Here is a 24,052-nt window from a genome sequence, read left to right as displayed (position 1 = left end):
CATGTTTGGTGTAATAAGTGTGTGAGCATTGTGAATATATAGAGCTAATTTGTCACTGAACTTGGCAGGAAAGGTCGTCGGTATGGCCAGGTGAATGGAATTGTCTAATAGCTTCCTCTGTCACAGTGCTAGCTGCCACGACTTACTGAAGGTAGGCTCTTTGGTCACATAGAACTCTTAGACAACTTGCAAGCATTTTTCAATTCTTTAGATATGCATTTTTAAAACATTCATAATTACCCTGGTATCCACATTGACATTTTCACACCGCTATCCTATTATGGTTTTATCTTATTTTTAGCAGTAAATTTTACCTGATATTTCTTGAGGTTAGCAAATTCTTAATGACACCATACAAAGATTCATTTTTAAGCCATGGTTCTGGTATATACACAGTTATAACGAACCTCTAGGGACCAACAAAATCACTTTGCTATCAGCATAGTTCGTGATATACATATTGCAAATAAATGTTTGTATAGGAACCTTGACGGGGAATAAAAAGTACTATGTTGTAACTGTGAATTAGCTGTATAAGGGTGTTTAACAGCATTCTATCCTCAATTTTGATTTTTTTTTAACCAAATATGTTTTCTATCATTTTTTGTAAAACAAAATTCTGGATTTTATAAGTTTTGTGTAAAAGTAATTATGAATAAATTAATGATGTTGCAATTTGTAAAATAATAATAGTATGAAAATCCATCTTTCAAGTTAAAGAATCATTTTGGTGGTTTGCTTATAAATAGATGTATTAGATAAATACACAAATGTATTCAATATAAAAATAATTTTATAATACTGCTGAAGAAAGCATGTGTAAAATTGTGATCACGCAATGCAACATACCATGCTCCAGTTCGTTATCTTCTACATAGAAGAAGAAATAATATAATAAATGAAGATGTTTGACTTGAAGGATCAATATCTTGTTACATGTGGAAGCTAAATCTTTACTCCTTGTGAATCTCCCAGCCTTGAGTTGAATATCTCTGTTTTATGGAACAGTACTGGGAGTACAGAAAAAAATATCAACTCTCAATGCTAATTTGCTCTTCCTTCTACAGAGAATAAGATTGTATTGATTTGATTAGACTATAAGAAGCAAGAATAACTGGTTATTGCTATATACAACTGCCTTGATAGATTGTCATCTTCACAACTGAAGTTTGTTATACATACACAGTGAAACCTGTCCATAAAGACCACCCAAGAGACCAAGAAAAAATGGTCTCTATAGCCAAGTGGTCTTTTTCTGCAGGTAAAATTGTGTTGAAAATGACCATTTGGGACCCAAAGAAAGTGGTCTCATTAAGCAGGTGGTCATTATATAGAGGTGGTCATAAGGCAGGCTTGATTGTATCGGTATTGTTCAGAAAGTACCTCAATGTATATAGGATTTTTTTCTCTATATTCACATGTACCCCATTTAGGTCCCCTCTATTCTTGCATGTGGTTACGTGTTGCATATTACGTACATACATTTTTGAGATTAATTTTGAAACCAAATTCAAGCAATCTTGGATATTTATAATCATTGAAGCTTGGTTGATGTCTGATGTTAAGGTGTCCCAAGTAGTCAAATATTCCAAAGGGACAAAGGTCTGGTTTGTTAAGTCATCTGACCCTGTGGGTCAGGATGACCTAGAGTCATCATGTGTCGTTCTGCGCTGTGCAATAACCAAAAGGCACAAGCTACTCATATTGGACCTGCAGCATGCTGGCATGTAGGGCTAGTAAGTTTGTTCAAATGAATGACCTGACCTTCATTCAAGGTTACAGGAATCAAATATGCTATAATCTGTAAACATCTTACAGTGTATTTCAGTTCTACGGTATCTATTATATTAACAGTCAGATGACCATTAAGGCCCATTGGGTCTCTTGTTTTGTTTATGTCCTATTAAGAGACCAGGTCATTTAAGGACATGCCAGATCAAGATAGCATAGGAAAGCCAGAGTACCCGGAGAAAAACCATCGACCTGCAGTCTCTACCTGGCATAGGAAGAAAGGAAAAGATAAATTGTTCATTGCAGTGCTCTTGAAGAGCTCTTATTTCAAAGTATTCACACAGTGTAACACAAAAACATTGCACACAATGGGAGGTGGTCTGTAAATGACGCTGGCTGTTCATAGGACGTTAAATCTTAAAGCAAACTGATTTAAATCTTGTGTACTATCATCCTATTCCTCGGACAGTTGGTCAACAATATATGGTGTTATGTGTATCCTGATCTTCATGAAATTATTGAAACAATTTTGATCATTGTTAAAAGTAAAAAAAAATATTTATAAGCTTTACATCAAAGTCATTTTGAATGGGTACAATGCCCAGTACATGTTATAGGTGTTGATTTGATGAGTGTTGAGACATAACTAAGTAATTATATCTGGGACACAGGGCCAAGGGATTACGTACCAGGTATTAGTTAGTAGAGTGTATAACGTTACGGGATTTGTTTGGTCGTGATAGGATTATACCTATTTAAGAGCATTACAATCAGATTACACACAGCCTATAATCAGACTCCATTACCAGTTCTACCTACTTATAATACCCTAATAAATCTGTAATCTCGCTGTAATGTGCTGAATGTGTGTTGGTTACATTGACTGGTGTGTCCACTACAAGTGACCCTAGGTCTGGTGCGTCCACTTGTTCTGACCACACGACACCACTGTCAGTGATGTAACCAATGATTTCAAAGGAATGATTATAAAATAACTTTTGTCCTAGTTTACATCGATCTCGACAACTTTGTGGATTTGTAAGTATGTCATTTTACAGTTCCAGAAAAAATTGATATGCAACTCACCGATTTTAAACGTTCAATATTGTTGTGTATGTTACAGTATTTAAAAGCAGTATTTAAGAAATACACTTTCTACATATATATTACCTATATAGCTAAGTTCTTTTCAACAATATGACCATAGCTGTTAAAAGAATGTAAAGATAAAAAAAATTAACACTGTATTACGAAAAATGAGAAGATTGTTTTGGTATCTCTCTTTTTTGGTCAGTTAGGTTTTATATGTGATCTACAAAGATTGTAAAATGTCTATTCTATTGAAAGTGGGTGGTTGGTCAAACAGAGGAACTCAAATTGTTCAAAAAAAATTCAATTTATAAAACTTTGACATTTCAATAACTAGTAAACCGAATGGTTGAAAATGATAAATGCTTATATTATAACAAAATCATACAGTCTGATTGTTACCACAGTGATACTTGGTCATTTGAATGCTGTAAACCAACATGTGGGATCAAATTTTTTAAATTCCACAGAAAAGTATAAATCATGACAGTTAATCATCATGACATTTTTTCATACAGAGGTACTGTGGTCTACATCCTGAAATTAGATTAACAGTGAATAACAAAGACTATGAAATTAATTGGTTTACATCATTGAAATTATATTAACAGTGAATAACAAAGACTATGAAATTAATTGGTTTACATCATTGAAATTAAATTAACAGTGAATAACAAAGACTATGAAATTAATTGGTTTACATCATTTAAGTTAAGCTTTACATGAAAGTATCTAGTCAGGACCAACAAAAAATTGGCAGCATCTTTGTAATGAGGAAAGTTTGATAGTACAATAAAGAATATTGAGATTGTTTAATGAAATGCTAACATCATAACAAAACTATTGAATATTATATTGATTGCATAACTTAAGGTAAGCGGACCAGGTGCTCCAGTAGTATGGGCACTATCTGATTCATCAGTCACCATACAAATGTACCTAGTAGGTAAAATCTGGGTTTATATGCATTACTCTTGTATAGGAATCAGTTTATGTATATGTTACTTATATAAGAAGGGATGGACGTGGAAATCATTAGCGTTTAAAAAAAAAATTAGAACACCAATTTTCAGATAGAGCAATAATCTATGATTACACCAATACTTACATTTTTACTGCATCCCCACTATGTAACCTTACCAAACAAAGTGGTTGCCATCCACATTTGTTAACCTAATTAATTTCAAAGTGATTCTGTAATTGTTCTGCCAGCAATCATAAAAGATGGCTGTTGAAATTGCTGATCCTTCCTTTACAATAATGAATGAATTTATTCATTATAGAGGCAAATCATCATGAGATTTTATTATAAAATAGTTATTAAATGTAATATAAGCATTGAACTGCATTCAGTTGGAAATTGTGGATAGATGAATGACAATTGAACAATGGAAAATTAAGTGCTAAAAAGAAGCACCTTAATTAAGATTGCTATTGTCAACTTGGCAATCATCTTTTTCCATAATTGCCACCTGAAAGCAGTTCAATGCTTAAATAATCAGTGCCTGTTGCCATATCTTGAAGCGTCTTCAAAATTTGTTTTTAATCAAAATTATGTTGTAACACATACTTTGGCTGTCTCGTTAAGAAGATAAAAAATAGAGTAAAAAAATAAGAAAATCAATATAATGGGAAGAACACATTGAGATGTAATTTCTCATAAAATTTATGTTTTATTGATTCTGATGTCTTCCTTAGATCAGAACTTGCTGAGTTTTTGTGAGCACTGTCTGAGGAATGGCGTCCACCGAGGATACAGTGAACACTGGTGAGGGGGCTGAACGGGTCAAAAGTCCGGCAGACAGGAACGAGACCCCAGGGGTCAAAAGTCCAGCTGATGGGGAGGAGACTTCAGGCGTCAAAAGTCCTACAGATCAGGACAGGGAGAAAAGTCCAGTGGGAGAGGAAAAGCCGAAAGGGAAAACTCCGGACAATGATACAAGCTTTGAGGATTACACTTCGGCCGAATCGGAGGATGTGTCTCAAGCTTCTAAAGTGGAAAAACAGGAAGAATCAGGAACAGCTAATCAGGAAGAATCTGGAACAACAGAATCTACAAATCGGGAATCAGGAACTGAAAAAGAGAAAGAAGAGGGAGGATCAAATCAGGATTTAAAAACAGAAACAGATGATACAAAGAACAATGATGATGTTAGTGTACAAAATGATGATCCTGAAAACTTAGGACAAATTGATAAAGGGAATGAACAGCCATCTGGTGCTGACCAACCAGAGACGAGTGATCAACAGAAAGTGGACGAAGGAAGTGACCAGGAGGAGGAGAAGAAAGATGGTGATGAGAGTGAACAAGATGTTGGAACTGAGGCTGGGAAAGAGGAGGAAATGGACGAAGGTAAGGGTACAGTGTCTTAACATTTATAAAAAAATCCACACAACTGACATTTTTCTTTAAAAAAAAAAGAATATAAATACAAATACTAGATGAATTCTTATCCACATATTATTAAGTCTTGAGATGAAAATGATATTAAGGAAATATTTTATAGTGTAGAGTCTTCATCATCATCAGAACTCAATCAAAGAGAGGGACCTAATACAGAATTGCCCTATTGTCAGCGTTGACAGGCTAAGGTTTTGGTTGAAACACTTATCCATAACCACTGACATTAATTTCTATTATAATATAGGATTATAATAATTCTGATTTCTGATAATCATTTACAAGAGCAGAAGGCTGGATTTTGAGAATTTTAAGAGGCCCAATGGGTCGAATTGACCATGTTACAGTTTTGGTGCAAGTCCAGAGTCGAGCTTTGCTGTTCTCAAATAGCTCTTGTATAATTTGCTAATATATTATCAGATGGGAATGTTATGCCTGTCTACTTTAGATGAAGAGTACATATTGATTGGAGTCCTGTGTATCCTTGAATTGTTGGTACTGCTGGACTCTGATTACATAAATATGATGTCATCAGAAATATATCTGGTAATATTCCTTACGTAACAAAAGCCCACAGTGTTGTCTGTCTGTGTAAGCTTAAGGGGTGTCAGGGCTTGGTGTCATTCCAACTTCTAAAGACTCCAACCTTCCTCTTGCTGTGGACTAAACAATCATTTAGAAATGTCTTTTTGATACTATGATATTGGGCTTATACCTAAACAACTTCAATTCTGTCTGTTTAATCAATGCCCCGTATTGAAATTGTGGGTGTGTGTTGTGGGTAGGGGACATACAATGTTTTGTTTTTCCTTTTTGGCAACACTGTGAGCATCCTGATTCATATGGGCGGATTTTTGTGTTATAGACATTTCTAGTTTTAGCATTGTTTTTGTGTTTATTTCATCATATGGTCAAATGTCCCAATCAGTTATGTTAACATCAACGCCCTCAATAGAGAGGTGTATTTACATCAAAGTACAAACACTTGTAGCAGGTCATACATAAATATATAAAACAGGTGTTGGAAATAAGAGATAGCTCAGAAATATCAATAAGTCTGTGTTCGGTGAGAAATATTACGAAGAGATTTCCAGTTGTATTTTGTGCACATGACTGCATGTCCATAATGGATTAGTTAAATGGGCGTTACTGCTGTGTATAGCTATAATGTATAGGGGTTTGCTACACAGAATAGCTCCAATCTCACCGTGTGTGTTACTGATTCGTACAGGACCTTCAGATCACCGTAACCTTGATAGGGTAAGTTTTCATCATCTCTTACAGGTCATTGTATAACCCATGTCATTGTTGTGACTTTAATGAAGAAGACTTTCGATGTATTGATAGTGATTTTTGAAAAAGGAACACTTTTATGTATTTTTCTTCTAATGAAAGCTGAGTTTCATGTAATAGAATTTTGGAATTTGTTTCAAATATGTGTAATGCTATCCAAAGTTAATCAATAAATGGATTGTGTATTACACAATCAAAAGTGGATGGCCTCTCAATCTCAAAATATAATACCAGATTCCATTGTATGTAAAAGTTACTTAGTATGGAAAACATCATTGGGACATATTACATTATACCTTGGTACTTATTGTTGAAGCTCCACTTGCTGATCGTCTAGACCTGTCATTTGAGTCCTTATATATATACTAGTAAATTAGTAAATTGAAAGGGATAAAACAGGAAGTGTTGATACATATTCACAAGGTCAGCTGATTTATGATATAGAATACTCTCTGACACGTACAATCAAGATCTGCACCAAATTGTCCAACTTTGTGCTGCATACAGTGTAATTTGTCTATATTAGATGTCATCAGTTCAGCATATTTGGCTGTTATTGACAGGTGTCTGGATTATCCAGGTTCTGACTAATATTACTATAATCAAGAAGGAAAATGACATACAATTAAGCTTGTATAGAAAAATTAAGGCCGATTCTTCTTCTGGTTCTCCTGATTTCACTTGACTGTGATCATTACAGTATACATGATAACATCAACTACAGCTGATGTTCAGTTCAATGTGCTTAGGTCACTGTGACCTTGACATTGAGTTCCAAGGTCAAATAAGAGAGCTTAAAAGTTTGTCTAGCTGCAAATAACTTAAAAACCTTTAATGATTTACCTAAATATTCAGTCATGAGCATATTTAGTGCTACATTGTAAATATGCCATATAAAGTCAATGTGGCCTTTATCCAAAGGTCAGGGGTCAAACATTTCTGTTTCATTCATTTAAAGGTAAATTACATAAGCTAAAGGTGATATCATCTACTGCTCATTAAACACATCTTTAGTTTAAGTTAAAATGGAATCATTATTTTCCCTTCCAACATACTTAACTCCAATGTTTTTTCATGTCAAGGTCACATGATTTGCTTTACAATGTCAGAGTTCAAGGTCACTTATGTTAAAATGTGAGGCATCATAACATTCAAGTCTTTGTTTTTCTCACCCCTTTAATACTGACACCAGGCTTTTGATACCCTGTCAACTTATCTTTTATCAGTGTAGCTCAGGATTGTTTTTCTAAATCCTATAATTGTGACGTCATGTCGGTTCGCACCATTCTCAGATATTTGTTTCATAGAGGTGTGGGGAAAAAAGAATTGGCCAATCAGGAAGTCAAACTTAGTATGAAAACGAACATTAATTATATGGCTACGATCAGGTAACAAAGACATCCGATGTGTATTTACTGTATCACTACGAGGTAAACAAAGTTATGTTGGTAGAATCAGTACATGTATACAGGTATTGGTAACAAATGACCACGTTTATGTCTAATCCATAGCCAGCTTTTCATGGGAGGAGATTAATCATCATAGACCTGGACATTGATTTTCTGGCCTGTTTGTATGTAAACACTAATTAACGACATTAAGTAAGTCTACACCCACCAAGTGTGGCACACATCTATTAGATAATGTAAGAGGTATTAACGACTGTAAATCTCTATAGTTACTGGGCGATTTATTACTACACACCTCTACCAGACACCTGTCCGTAACATATACCATCAGAGTCTAACGTCAGCTTCTATACATGTAGCTGTAATAGTCAGAGTCATGTAGGTGAACCATCAGCTTCTATACATGTAGCTGTAATAGTCAGAGTCATGTAGGTGAACCGTCAGCTTCAGAGTCATGTAGGTGAACCGTCAGCTTCTATACATGTAGCTGTAATAGTCAGAGTCATGTAGGTGAACCATCAGCTTCTATACATGTAGCTGTAATAGGTGGAGCCATGTAGGTGAACCATCAGCTTCTTTACATGTAGCTGTAATAGTCTTAGTCATGTAGGTGAACCATCAGCTTCTATACATGTAGCTGTAATAGTCAGAGTCATGTAGGTGAACCATCAGCTTCTATACATGTAGCTGTAATAGTCAGAGTCATGTAGGTGAACCATCAGCTTCTATACATGTAGCTGTAATAGTCAGGGTCATGTAGGTGAACCGTTAGCTTCTATACATGTAGCTGTAATAGTCAGAGTCATGTAGGTGAACTGCAATAGTCAGAGTCATGTAGGTGAACCATCAGCTTCTATACATGTAGCTGTAATAGTCAGAGTCATGTAGGTGAACCGTCAGCTTCTATACATGTAGCTGTAATAGTCAGAGTCATGTAGGTGAACCATCAGCTTCTATACATGTAGCTGTAATAGTCAGAGTCATGTAGGTGAACCATCAGCTTCTATACATGTAGCTGTAATAGGCAGAGCCATACATGTAATATTCAGAGTCATGTAGGTGAACCATCAGCTTCTATACATGTAGCTGTAATAGTCAGAGTCATGTAGGTGAACCATCAGCTTCTATACATGTAGCTGTAATAGTCAGAGTCATGTAGGTGAACCATCAGCTTCTATACATGTAGCTGTAATAGTCAGAGTCATGTAGGTGAACCGTCAGCTTCTATACATGTAGCAGTAATAGTCAGAGTCATGTAGGTGAACCATCAGCTTCTATACATGTAGCTGTAATAGGCGGAGCCATGTAGGTGAACCGTCAGCTTCTATACATGTAGCTGTAATAGTCAGAGTCATGTAGGTGAACCATCAGCTTCTATACATGTAGCTGTAATAGTCAGAGTCATGTAGGTGAACCGTCAGCTTCTATACATGTAGCTGTAATAGTCAGAGTCATGTAGGTGATAAACCATTAACTATAATAGCTTTCTATACTAGACATTATCTAGGTTGTGATGCAAAACTTTTATCGTACATATATACATGTACAATGTGTACCAAAGGTATTGTTAATTTTAGGGCGTATATATGTTGATGACATCAAGAATAATTATCTAAATTTACATGTACAAATCACTTACATGAAATGTATTACCAGTATACAACAGATAAAACTTCAACAAAGTCTCGCAACAGAAAGATCTAATCACAGGTGGGGTTTTGGTAGCCACTTGGTTGTCGATTTCAGTCCAAACTGTGGTCAGTTAAGAGCTACAGACTGATCTGTAGCTGCAATATTGTAGCTCAAAAGACTTTTTGACAGAAAATGGTGTCGTCATTAGAGCTACAATTGGTGCCTATTACTGCTAGATGTATAGAAGCTGACGGTTCACCTACATGACTCTGACTTTCACAGCTACATGTATAGACGTCAGGTTCACAATTTATAGACTTGCCATATACATTCCCTTCAACAAGACCATGTATATGTAAGGTAAAGAATGTCTCGCTGTGAATTTGATATTTTCTACAGTTAAGTTTTACCTCCAAGTAGGAAAGTGATATAAAACAAGTACCATAAAAAGGATACAAATGTGAAATAATGTTTTCTATGATCATTACCTTGCTCCATTAGCAGTAATAGGCACCAATTGTAGCTCTAAAGACGACACCATTTTCTATATTAAAGTCTTTTGAGCTACAATATTGCAGCTAAGGTCAAATGTGTCAGAAACGTTAGTAACACTGTGATAGTTTGTTACACTCGCCTTCCATACCTTATAGAACGGTTATTAAATTTGCTATGTACTTTTACAGCAAATACTGTTGAACCTAATTTGCAATGAGACTACTGTTTTGTGCAAAATGTGATCAATTGCCTGAAGGAGAAGTATTGGGTTACTGTATTCAATCACAGGGGGCCAACTCAATGAAAATGGATGTTGTCATACATTTTTTTTTTGTATTTGGTGGATGGACTGAGGAGTATATATGACAGTCATGTGATTTTTTTCAAAAAATACGAGATTTGGAAAATTATTAAAAAATCGGGATATTTACTATAAAACAGAGAAAGGGACGACAGTCGCCATATTGGATTTTTTACCCCCACCCCGATTAAAGTTAATTTTTTCGCAATAGTATACCTTTTTTCCCAGTGTCATAGTCACGCATCAGTCCTCCGATAATCCATGATCACACACAAACCATGCAAATGCATATAAACGATGTCTATATAGTCAAACGCAATATTTTAATCCAAAATTACCGGCGCTTTCTGACTTGTGACATCGAAAGCAACGTTCTAGTGAAGAGCGATTATAGAGTGACTTCCCCTGCAGTGTAATTCAATCGGTTTATTCCGATACGTTTGTTTTCGCGGAAAATTTGAATATTGAAACGTATCGGAATGCCTCTGACTAAACCCATTGAATGACATTGCAAGGGAAGTCACTCTAATCGCTCTTCACTAGAACGTTGCTTTCGATGTCACAAGTCAGAAAGCGCCGGTAATTTTGGATTAAAATATTGCGTTTGACTATATAGACATCGTTTATATGCATTTGCATGGTTTGTGTGTGATCATGTATTATCGGAGGACTGATGCGTGACTATGACTCTGGGAAAAAAGGTATACTGTTGTGAAAAAATTAACTTTAATCGAGGTGGGGGTAAAAAATCCAATATGGCGACTGTCGTCCCTTTCTCTGTTTTATAGTAAATATCCCGATTTTTTAATAATTTTTCAAATCCCATATTTTCCGAAAAAAATTCACATGACTGTCATATATACTCATCAGTCCATCCACCAAACACAAAAAATGTATGACAATATCCATTTTCATTGAGTTGGCCCCCTGTGTATTCAATCTAATAAGTGTTCCAGTAAACCCATAAGCACCCCTCCCCATTTTGTGGGTTCAATTTCACTTATATACCGTATTTTCCGTGAATTAAACAATTTTACGATTGAACATGTATCTGGTACGTTATTATTTTTTATCTTTATTATATTTTCATCACATATTATATCGTTTAAACACTTTTACAGTGATTTTTTTTCGGTGTATAACTTTACTAAACCGCCATTGTGTTGTGAACACGTTTCTGTCGGCGGATTTCCTTGAATTAAACAATTTACGAGTGAACATGCATCTGATACGTAATTATGTTCATCTTTAATATATTTTCATTGCATATTTGATCTTTTGAACACTTTTACAGTGATTTGTTCGATGCATAACTTTACAAAAATGGCGAGTAAAACTTACGATTTTCACATGTGAATCACGACGTAATAATGCAAAAACATGGTCAGATTTTGGTTTTCGTCCACGGATAAGCCGCACTGGTGTATTAGCCGCACTCCCGATTTTCAGGGAAAAAAGTCGCGGCTTATACTCCGGAAAATACGGTATATAATGAATTACCTTGATTACATACAGACTGAAACTACACTATGTAGGATTCTCTATCTGATTTCTTTTGCATACTGATTAATGGCATACTCTCAGCTATTACTCGGAGGATTTGTATTATGAGTGCTCTCCCATGCTTAGTAGCAAAGAAGAAGTCGTTTATGAAGAACCAAATTGACCCCTTTGACTCCGCCCCTCAGGCCCCTGGGGGGTTAGTCCGATTATTTGTACAATTTTCAGCCAGTAACCCATAAGGATGCTACCATTAAAATTTTGTTGAATTCTGACGAGCGGTTATGGAGAAGAAGTTGATTGTTGAGGGACGCCGGACACCACAGTATGGCATAAGCTCACTTTGGTCCTTCGGATAAGGGGTGCATAATAAGACCCATTTCACAAAAATCTGGGGATTCATAATTGTACAAATGATGGGGCTGACTCCCCGGGGGCCTGAGGAGCGGAGGTCAAAAGGAATCAATTTGGCTGTTTCCATATAACAACTTCTTCTCTGCAATTAAGCATAGGATAGCAGTCATAATGAAATGGTAGCATCCTTAATTAAATGATGGGGATTCAAAATTGTACAAATGATGGGGCCTTAGGCGCGGGGCCAAAAGGGTCAATTAGGCTACTATTTTCATATAAATTACTTCCTCTCTGAAACTATGTATTGGATAGCATATTCGTATGGTATATCCTTTGGACGGCCGTAACGTATTTATGCGTAATTATTCATTTGCCCCATTTCATGCACCCTTCTGGAGCCCCACTGAGACCGTTGAAAACTAAATACTAGTTTTTTGAAAAGGAGATGTTCATCCCTATATAGCATGACAATATTGATGCGGTCATTGCATTAGTGACGTCACAAATCACCTTTGAACATGCCCAAATAAGTCAAAAATTGAGGTCTGAAATCTGGATTTTAGTGTGTGCCCGGAAACCTGTCGTTGTGAGCTTAATTATCAAAATACAGACAGGCAGATGATCTTAAACGATAGAAGAGATATCAAAGTAATAGAAAATAGAGAGAAAGGGAAAAGGAAGGGGAAAATAGCACCGATTTCCAAAAAAAAAACAAAAAAAAAACAAGTCCCACGCGCAGGTTTCTGCCTCCCATGACCCGTGCGTGGTGACCTTTAGGGGACTTCCGGTGACTGTTTTTGCTTGTTTGTAGTGTGTACTGTTTGTTATCATCGTGAAAATGGCATCAAACCGAAATTTAGATGCAAACTGCTTTCATAGATGGCATTTGTAATAACCTACTATCAAAATTGAGTCAAGTTCGAATCCTGCCGGCCGTCGAAAGGATATATAGCATCATTTATATGGTTGGGATTCAAAATTAAACAAATTGTGGGGTCAATTTTGCTATTTTTAGGTCACCTGAGACGAAGTCTCAAGTGACTTATTCTAATTGCCTTTTGTCTTTCGTCGTCCGTCGTGCGTTGTATGTCCGTAAACATTTTACATTTTCGACTTCTTCTCCAAAACTGCTGAAGCAATTTCAATGAAATTTTGCACAAACCTTCTAAGGCATAAGGCTAATCAAAATTGTGAATTATATGGTCCCCACCCCCCAGGGGGCTGTAGGAGGGGCCAAAAGGGGTAAAATTGAGTAAAATTTCAAAAATCTTCTTCTCTACTCACAGATGTGGTAGAATCAAATACTCTTCATAGATAGAAAGGTCTTAAGGTCCTTTACAAAAATTGTGAATTATATGACCCTTGGGTCTCTAGTTTCCCCCTGGGAAGGAGGTTAAGTTTACTATAGTTTATATTGGGAAAACACATTTTTGAGCATTATTTGGTCATTTGTAATAGGAAATGAGTCAAATGTTGTCAGAATTATCAGTATGAGATGGCCATTTAATCCTATTAACAAATTTTATATGACTGACCCCCAGAGGCCTTGGGGCCGGGGTCAAAAGGGGTCAAATAGGCTAAAACTTCAAAAATCTTCTTCTGAAATTCTGGAAATGGTAGAATCAAATACTTTTCATAAATAGAAAGGTCTTAAGGTCCTTTACAAAAATTGTGAATTATATGACCCTGGGGTCTCACTTTTCCCCCTGGGGAGGGGGTCAAGTTTACTATAGTTTATATAGGGAAAACACATTTATGAGCATTTTTTGCTCAATTTTCATTGGAAACGAGTCAAAGAATTATTAGCCTGAGATAGCATTTTAACATCATATCCATATTGGTCCAGACTGACCCCTGGGGCAGAGGGGCGGGGCCAAAAAAGGTCAAACAGGCTAAAACTTCAAAAATATTCTTCTAAAATTCTGGATATGGTAGAATCAAATACACTTTATAGATGAAAAGGTCTTAAAGTTTGTTTTATAAAAATTGTAAATTATATGACCCTGGGGTCTCATGTTTCCCCTTGGGGAGGGGGTCAAGTTTACTATAGTTTATATAGGAAAAACACATTAATGAGCATTTTTTGCCCAATTTTCAAAGGAAATGAGTCAAACTTGATTAGAATTATTAGCCTAAGATATAGCATTTTAACATCCATATCCGTCCTCGATGACCCCCTAGGGGACCAGAGGGGCAGGACCAAACAGGGTCAAAATGATTAAAATTTTAAAAAATACCTCTAAGTTCACAGGTTTGATGGAAGCAAATACTCTTCATAGTCTAAAAAGTCAAATTTATAAATCACTGACCAACCTCAAGGCCCAGCATACAGTGTTTATATGTCTTTAATTTGTTTCATTATATATTCTAACTCAGGTGACCGTTAAGGCCCATGGGCCTCTTGTTTCTAATTGTAAGAGTCTTTGTGGTAAAAAAAACAGGTGATCTATACAGGCCTTCTGGGCCTCTTGTTCATTTTTTTAAGTAATCTGTGCACTTATTGGGTCAAATACGGTATACAAGTTAATTACCTGATTTCATTAGAATAAGAACATTATGTGGAAGTGTGGGGTTCGTGACTCCACGTTAATGAGAGTCAGGTATAATTGTCTCAGTAAAGTTTTGAGGTAAGAGCTAATTAAACTTTTAGGAGTAGCTGGATTTCCTTAGATATTTGACCTAACCAACCCTTAGTCCCTATCAAAGTCACCCTTGTTTTTATTTAGACATCCGATATGTTTGGTTTAGAGTCAGGTCCTTGTTTCTATGTTAACATTATAACAATACCTTCTAGAGTGTCTCAGTTCTATTGTTCCAGGGAGAAAACCCTGCCATGCAAGAATAACGAATAAATGAAGTATTGATGGAAACATAATTATCAGAAAATTAACTTTAAAAATCTTGATCTAATCTAGCAATACTATTTAGGAGAGTGAAATGTCCACTTTTACTCAGACAGAAAACCCAGTGTCACGACTCCCACCCTAAAATAATATTACTTTTCTATGGTTGAGCTATCAACAATACCTTAGTCCTTTAGACCTTTAAATGTAACATGTAAAAACTTTTTGTGCGTGTGATTTAAACCGTTGTATGTGTTAGATTGACTTACCCTGGACAGTGGGGGCCGGAAGTTACATAGATTTGTGTGTTTTACTTATTATATCTGATGTACATTTTATATACCGATATATGTACACTAGGCATTAAAATCTTTGTATGCGACTTGACTTGAAAGAGGATCATTTAATGGATTTCCTGTGCATTGTCATCTTACTAGATGTAAATCCGTTTAACACTGACACAGAACACTAAAATCCTCAACTATTTATACTTGCTCCACGCCACATACGGTACTGTACATATGTACTGGTATTACATAACGATCCAAAGACTTTCGAAACATGTATAAATGAGTACAAAAATTGTATTCGTTTTATTCAAACATGGATCGTTATCATATATCAACACATGTCCGAGATATGAAATCAGGAATTAAAAGAGCAGGTAGATGGGTAGAGGATAAGGAACAATGAATATACAGGTATAATTGGTAGATCAAAGACTCGGGGATAGGTCTACAACCGACACAGGTAAATAAACAGGTAGATGATAGTGGCCAGCCCTACCCAGGTGTAACAAACTGTTTTAGCTTGCCGTTATCTGACCAGCTCTCAGATTCTGTACTGTGTTACATGGTAACAACAACAGTAAACAAACGTCCATAAAAGGCATGCCGGCCCGCCACCAGTCACACTAACAATTACACCACCTAAGTGGACATTTAAATGGAATATACTATAGGGACGTATACGTGGAAGGAAGTTCTGTACTAGAGGTAAATATCTGCACAGGTATCAATATGTATACCTGGTAACTTTTTTGAAGCTGTTTAATGAAAAAAGTGGTTTTATAGAGAGGATGCTCTGCTGTCTAACGAGTTATAATTAACACCTATAAAGGAACCGAGATTTACCTGATATCATAGCAGCATATATACCTTCTGATTGTATAGGGTATAAGAGGCCACAGAGATTGGGCGATATCCCTGTTCCTGGAGAATTCAATATTTGATGAGATATATGACAGAAGTAATAAGCTGTTTGATACCTCGATCTAGGCATAGACTTGTATAGTACCTGGATCAGCTTAGTTTGGTTACTGATTTACTATACCTATATGACACTGTCTTATTGCCACGGTTACTTTCTGTAGGACGATCAGGGTATTATCACAGGTGAGGTATTACAAATGTACATTCTAAATTACAGGTTAATTATAGAGAGAAACAAATTCTGAAGTTATAAGGTGAGGTTTGTGTTTGAATTTGTTATTCTGTTATAGAAATACAAATTGTACATAGAGAGAAACATGGTCTAAAGCTATAGGGTGAGGTTTGTGTCAAGCTGAGTATATGAGTGGACATTTAATTATAATGGCTTTTCTTTGTAAATATGTTGAGGTTAAAAGATAGAACTTTTACATGTGTGTACAATGTATATATGTATGCCTTCTATAGTTAAATGTTAAATTGTTCTCTGTTATTAGTGTTAAAAGGATATTCAGATCTTTAAAAAAGACATATAACTTTGAAGCATGCAAAAGAAATATATACCTGTAATGATACCAAATGATATTGATATGTATTATATAGAACAGTCTGTCGTTAAAATAAATTGTTAATGATTTCACATACGATACAAAGTCTGTATCTAAAGTAAAAAGACTCTCATATTACTTACTTGAACATCAATATTAGAATATTTGATTGCTTTAGATGTTTGATGGGACCTGAATTTAACTCAAGGTTGGCTTTTGTAAATCTTGTCTGTATGTAGATTTTGGGTATGTAGAAAGCCAACCAGGCCAATGTCTTGATTAGATTGTTATTGTCAATATTACCTCCAAATGAAGTAGATACTATTTCTGTTTTTATGGTCTGTGGACCTAGCTTACAATACACAAGTACTTATTGAAAATATCCTTATGATGAATTTTGAACAAACTGTTTGGCCAGACTTGCATACTTAAGTCCCTACTGATGGCGTATATGATTTCTTCAGATCTTTACTGCTTATCCAATAAATTCTACAAATTTTTGTTGTTGTTGGAACAAATCCAATGTTTCATTGATAAGTACATAGAAATCTGAATGTGAAACGTTATTGGTTATTGTAGTAGGAGATATCCGCGACTATAGGTGGATGAAAATCGTCAGCGTAATTTCAGTGATGAGAAAACATTTGTTTATGGGAAAACCAAGTGTTTATTTTCTTGTAACTTTATTGGCTCAGCTATTAAGAGATTGTGTTTAGATGTAATAGTGCAACAACATTGATTTTCAGTTAAGCATGATGAATAATGGTGGCAAAGCATGCCTCCATCTGCAGCTGAAATATCCATGTGAAGACTTATAAATATGGATTGGAATTGGTTCAGCACTTTTGCAAATTAAGAAATTTTGACTGTTTCTTTCTTAATATTTTCTTGATGTTACAAACTTGATCTTTAAATGTTTTCAGACAAAAATCTTTTATAGTACTGCTTTTTTGGCTCCGTTACATTCCATTGTTGTATGTTATATTACTCTCTACAATTGTCACGACAAAGGTTTTAAAACTAAGGTGTTGCTCTTCTGATTGATCTGAGATGTCGCCAAGTTACTCATATCACATAGACAATGAAATTCTGGAAAATGTTTTTCCAAGTTCTAGAGTTTTTAAGGTAAAACTTTAGAATTTTGGTTGATTTTAATAATTTGCATTATAATTTAAAGTCTTCAATTTAATTAAGAAAGCTTTGTCTCATTCCAATCTAACTTAGACTTCTTAGTGTAGTATCTTTTCATACACGATAAATTTTACAAACAAGAATTGGTCCTATTCATACTTGTGAAACAGACTTTATCATTACTTAAAAATAAAAGATAATAATTATGCATAATATTGGTATTAAACTACAAGATCAAAGAATCATATTAAGTTAATGAAACATACTAGAACACAAGGTTGATTTACATGTACCAGGGTATGTTTGTCACAGCTAGTAACAAACAGTGTCAACATAAATACAGCCAGGTAATGAGCCTAATTATGGCTATTGATAACAAATCAATTTGGATTATAGATTGTTACTGAGTATAAAATTAATGTATTTATCACTGACAATTTGTCAATAACAGGTATTGTACACATGGGTACTAAACTATAGTGTGACTACAACAAAATAACACCATGCCATCACATATTACTTTTAATGTTGTCCAAACTTGTTAAGTACCAATGAAATTTCTGGATTATGTTGTTGTACTGATACTAATGCAAGACAGATAACTAATTCACCCCTGAAATATTATAATAAACTGGTCTAGTCTTTGATTAGAAGAGTCTAAATGTGTGTTCAGGGGTTAATGAGTTAAAAATAATGGAACTATAGACTAGGGAGATCAACATTGACCCAAGCTTGCTGAATTAGAAGAGTGTCCATCTAGAGGTCAGAGGGTTGAGTTCAATCTCAGGTCTGGTTGAGCTCCAATTTGTTACAAGACTGAACAACTTGCCAAACCCTCTTTCCAATATTGGACATGAACTTTACAAGGAATAAGATCTATATAAAAAGGATAGAGGAGTAAAGAGGGACTGAACAGAATCAATCATCAGTGATCTGTGTACCTCAATTGGTAGCAGATCTAACTGGAGGTTGGATTATTTCCAGATTCTTCTCATCTTAAATTTTAAAGATAAAAAGAGGGAAAAGCTTTGTTGATAATAACTTTAAGGGAAAAATACTTTTATTTCTTGTGGGGATTTAGATTTAAAAAATTCCTTGGAAAAAAATGTCTCAAAGACTTCAAACATCTTCTTAAGAATAAAAATATAACACCATGATCTTTTTTTTTAAATTAGATTTTACCTATATACCCCACCTGATTTAGAATTTTATTTAGAATCTTCACATGTAGTTCACATTTCCTGACCTGCAGGAAGGGCGTAAGAATTGTACCTGCTGTCCCTATTGCATGATCATAGAAGGCAACTAAATTTAGGATCTTCTCTCTTCTTCCTGACTTTCATCTTCCTGACATCTCCCTTAATTCTGTCTCACTGTTGGCCTTAAGTTTAGCACTCATAAGGAAGGCTCTGGATATGTAGAAGTATTTTCTAGTAAATATATGGGCAGAAGTAAAAGTAGGTATATATGTTAGAGGATTTTTATTTGCCTGTTGCAATCAGTTCTGTAATCAACAGAGATACTGAAGATATTGTCCAATTAAATTTGACATTGGATATCTCCACTACCTACTGAGTACACATTGACTACAAGGAAATTACCTTTTAGGCATGAATGAAGTATTACCAGATAATGGTTGGAGATAATTAGCTTTACCAAAAAATCTGCTGGTGCAGTTTGTAATTATTATAACATGCATGTTTCTTGGAAATTTGTATCTTTATTGATTGTTGATTACAGTAATACAGACACAAGGGAAAAGTTATTTATAAATGAATAGCGTGACCTTCATTTAATGTTTAGTTTGGTTTGATTAATTAAACATCCTGTTGACACCCAGGGTTAATTAAAGGACATTCCGGGTTTAGTAGGTGGAAGCCTTAGTGCCCAGACAAAAACCAGCGGTCAGTACCTGGCAACTATCCCACATAGGATTCAACCTCACGACTCAGAGGTGAAGGGTTATGGTAATATGTTGGGACATCATAACCACTCGCCTTCCATGGCCTCTAAGGTCAAGGTGACCTTGACCTACTGAGTTTGACCTACTTTCAAGGTCACAATGTTTAAATATGTGAATTTTCAGGGATTTAATATTAAAATTGAAAATTCTAAAGTTCAATATATTGAAGTTATTAACATAATCTTTCCACTTTAAGTTGGGCAGTCTCATTTTGGCTACTTCCAAATGAAATGTTCATTGTGAAAAAATTTTTGAATGTTTTCTGGTTACTGTGAAAACATGAATACAAACAAGCAACAAAATTAAGACACTATAATGATCGAAGCACTAAACCACAATCAATTTGTTATTTCTACCCCTAAAATAATTTTAAATTCCCAAATTACAAAAGAGAAGTGCCTAAAAATATTTCATATAAGTGATACTGTATTGTCCATTCCATGCCCGTTGACCCTGAAGCACTTTGACCCCAGATTATATAAGATTACATTGTTTCTATAGTGTTTCCAGGTACAACCTACAGAAAGCCAATGTCATTTATTACATTACTTTGGTACCGGTTAGAAATGGTGTACCCGGGGTAATAGACGTGTACATGTATTTACACATAGTTAGAAGTGAACGACTTTCCTCTTATTACAAATGTCTATTGATTTTACAGGTAAGACAATTACCAGGTATTGTACTGGTCATTACTATGGTTACCTGATTTTATTTTATGGGGTTAGTACTTAATGATCCATTAGTAAAGTTAATAACCCGGTGTTGGTATCTATTTGCATGTTGTGTGGGTGAAACACGGAACTATAACACGACTGCCACCACCAACAATCTTTACTTTAACGCTAGATGGTAAACTATCATGGTTTTTTTTTGTCCTTTGTCTTGAAAACCATGCAGGTCTTTCTTGGTGCAGTTTTGTGAACATCACTTATCTTTAAGGAATTTCTTAACTTAAATTTCCTTATAGAAAAGCATTACAAGTGTTGGGGAAAAAAACTTAAGTTCAGGAGCCTTCCTTAAAATCTGAAATGCTTTCCAATGGAGAACTTTAAGTTAAGAGATTCCTTTAATTTAAGGAATGTTCATGAAACTTTGCCCTGAAACATTTTATAGGGAAGAAGTTGAAAGTCTTTCTCAGTGTTGAGTCTACTGAAGAAAAGATGGTTGCTATGACACCATTCATGTCAGATATCCATCTTGGATTTTTATTGCACGCGCATTGCTCTATTGATGCTGCAAGAGGACAATTGTAAGTCATACTAAAGTAGACTGATATAACATTAATCACCCCTGGAAATTCATAATGAACTGTGCCGCTGCATTTGACTTTAAAGAGTTCAAATGAATGAGTTAAGATCACTTATTTTACATATCATTTAATTAATTTCACATAGCCTCCCCACCTCCCTTAAGATACAGCTTGTCCAACCAACTTTATACAAACTCATATAGTACAAATGGACTTGAAATACCCTGAAAATTACATTCAATATCCTTGTATTAATTACCCATTTAGTATGAATCGTTAATACGAACACCTTGGTAATATGTTTAAACCTACATAATGCGAAATGCCAAAACCAGAGTTGGCGAATCATGACCAGATAAATTTTGATAATTAATAACTCTGCCTTGTGTCGACACATGTCCTCTGATTCACATGGATCTGAACCTCCCTTAAGATACAGTGTATACAATTAGGAGGACTCACCAGAGTGCCCTAAGACAATTTTTGAGACGTTTTACATTGTAAAGGTCTAGATAAAAATCGGTAAACATCATACTCTACAAAGTACTATGTACGTAAAGGGTGGAAAGCCCCTCAACAGGAAACTTCTTCTCAAAAACGGTTACTACTGTTGGAAAAAGTGATTATTTTCCGTTCAAAATCATCCTTCACAACTATACAAAGCACCGTCACTTAGACAATTAGCAGCCCCAAAAATACAAAAATATGGGCAGATCGGGGTCTGGAAAATCATATATTTAGCAGATCCCTGTGCTCCAATTTGCATATATACAGTGGATAATCCACATACATGGGGTGAACAGTTGTCAATAAAACAATGCAGTAGTATATCCCTGTCCAAAGTCTCACTTTGTCTCATTTCTGTGTTTGTTGTACAAATGTCAACCCACTTAGTACGAAACCAGCATAATATGAAAGGATTTCAAGGGTCCCCAGAAATTTGTAATAACCGGGTTGGACTGTCCTTGACAGATAATTTGTGACTACATATATATGTAGCTGGATTTGACTGGATTGATACATTTTCTCCTCTCCTGTTACATATTTACATTAGTAATATAAGAGATAACAGATATAACAGACAGCTAAATACAGGGTTTCAAGATTCTAAAACAATGTTGGCCCAATTATGTATGATTAGTCCTACCTTCCGATGATAGTGATGTCAAAAAACACATCAAAATATGATGTCACACTCTCCAGAAAGTGGGACTAATCTACAATAAGTTGTTACCAACATTTTTAGGTCATCTGACCCGAAGGGTCAGGATGACCTATAGTCATCATCATGTTTCGTCCGTCGTCGTACGCCGTCCGCCGTGCGTTAACTTTTCACATTTTGAACTTCTTCTCAAGTTTGACCAGTGGGATTGAGCTGAAACTTACCTGAAATGATCCTGAGATGGTCCCGACAAAGTGTTGTTATTTTTCGGGTTGATCCGAAATCCAAGATGGCCGCCACAGCTGCCATCTTGAAAACACATTTTGAACTTCTTCTCAAGTTCTACCGGTGCGATTTGGCTGAAACTTACCTGAAATGATCCTGAGATGGTCCTGACAAAGTGTTGTGTTATTTTTCGGGTTGATCCGAAATCCAAGATGGCCGCCACAGCCACCATCTTGAAAACACATTTTGAACTTCTTCTCAAGTTCTACCAGTGCGATTTGGCTGAAACTTGCATGAAATGATCCTGACATGGTCCCGACAAAGTGATGTTATTTTTCGGGTCGATCCGAAATCCAAGATGGCCGCAAGAGCCGCCATCTTGAAAATATATTTTGAACTTCTTCTCAAGTTCTACCGGTGCGATTTGGCTGAAACTTGCATGAAATGATCCTGACATGGTCCCGACAAAGTGTTGTTATTTTTCGAGTCGAACCGAAATCCAAGATGGCCGCCACAGCCGCCATCTTGAAAACACATTTTGAACTTCTTCTCAAGTTCTACCGGTGCAATTTGGCTGAAACTTGCATGAAATGATCCTGACATGGTCCCGACAAAGTGTTGTTATTTTTCGGGTCGATCTGAAATCCAAGATGGCAGCCACAGCCGCCATCTTGAAAACACATTTTGAACTTCTTCTCAAGTTCTAATGGTACGATTTGGCTGAAACTTGCATGAAATGATCTTGACATGGTCCCGACAAAGTGTTGTTATTTTTCGGGTCAATCCGCAATCCAAGATGGCCGTCTCAGCCGCCATCTTGAAAACACATTTTGAACTTCTTCTCAAGTTCTACCGAAGGGATTTGGCTGAAAATTGCATGAAATGATCCTGACATGGTCCCGACAAAGTGTTGTTATTTTTCAGGTCGATCTGAAATCCAAGATGGCCGCCACAGCCGCCATCTTGAAAACACATTTTGAACTTCTTCTCAAGTTCTACCGGTGCGATTTGGCTGAAACTTGCATGAAATGATCCTGAGATGGTCCCGACAAAGTGTTGTTATTTTTTTGGGTCGATCCGAAATCCAAGATGGCCGCCAAAGCCGCCATCTTAAAAACACATTTTGAACTTCTTCTCAAGTTCTACCGGTGCGATTTGACTGAAACTTGCATGAAATGATCCTGACATGGTCCTGACAAAGTGTTGTTATTTTTTAGGTTGATCCGAAACCCAAGATGGCCGCCACAGCCGCCATCTTGAAAACACATTTTGAACTTCTTCTCAAGTTCTACCGTTGTGATTTGGCTGAAGCTTGCATGAAATGATCCTGATATGGTCCTAACAAAGTGTTGTTATTTTTCGGGTTGATGCGAAATCCAAGATGGCCACCACAGCCGCCATCTTGAAAACATATTTTGAACTTCTTCTCAAGTTCTACCGTTGCGATTTGGCTGAAACTTGCATGAAATGATCCTGACATGGTCCCGACAAAGTATTGTTACACCTCTGGTTGAT

General features: G+C 35.8%; 1 protein-coding gene across 1 annotated transcript in view; it reads left to right on the top strand.

Annotated features, from left to right (window-relative positions):
* The window catches only part of LOC138304823 (protein starmaker-like), a 29,367-nt gene continuing 5,315 nt past the window's right edge, over window positions 1-24,052 (top strand). Inside the window, exons 1-2 of the mRNA XM_069245133.1 lie at window positions 1-151; window positions 4,519-5,173. Coding sequence (XP_069101234.1) covers window positions 4,558-5,173 — 616 coding nt within the window. The 5' untranslated portion in view covers window positions 1-151; window positions 4,519-4,557. The remainder of the gene's footprint in view (window positions 152-4,518; window positions 5,174-24,052) is intronic.

This window comes from Argopecten irradians, chromosome 12, assembly GCF_041381155.1.
Source record: "Argopecten irradians isolate NY chromosome 12, Ai_NY, whole genome shotgun sequence".
Classification (NCBI taxonomy): Eukaryota; Metazoa; Mollusca; class Bivalvia; order Pectinida; family Pectinidae; genus Argopecten; species Argopecten irradians.
The sequence above is the reverse complement of the archived record's forward strand: the minus strand, read 5'-3'. Positions and strand labels throughout refer to the sequence as shown.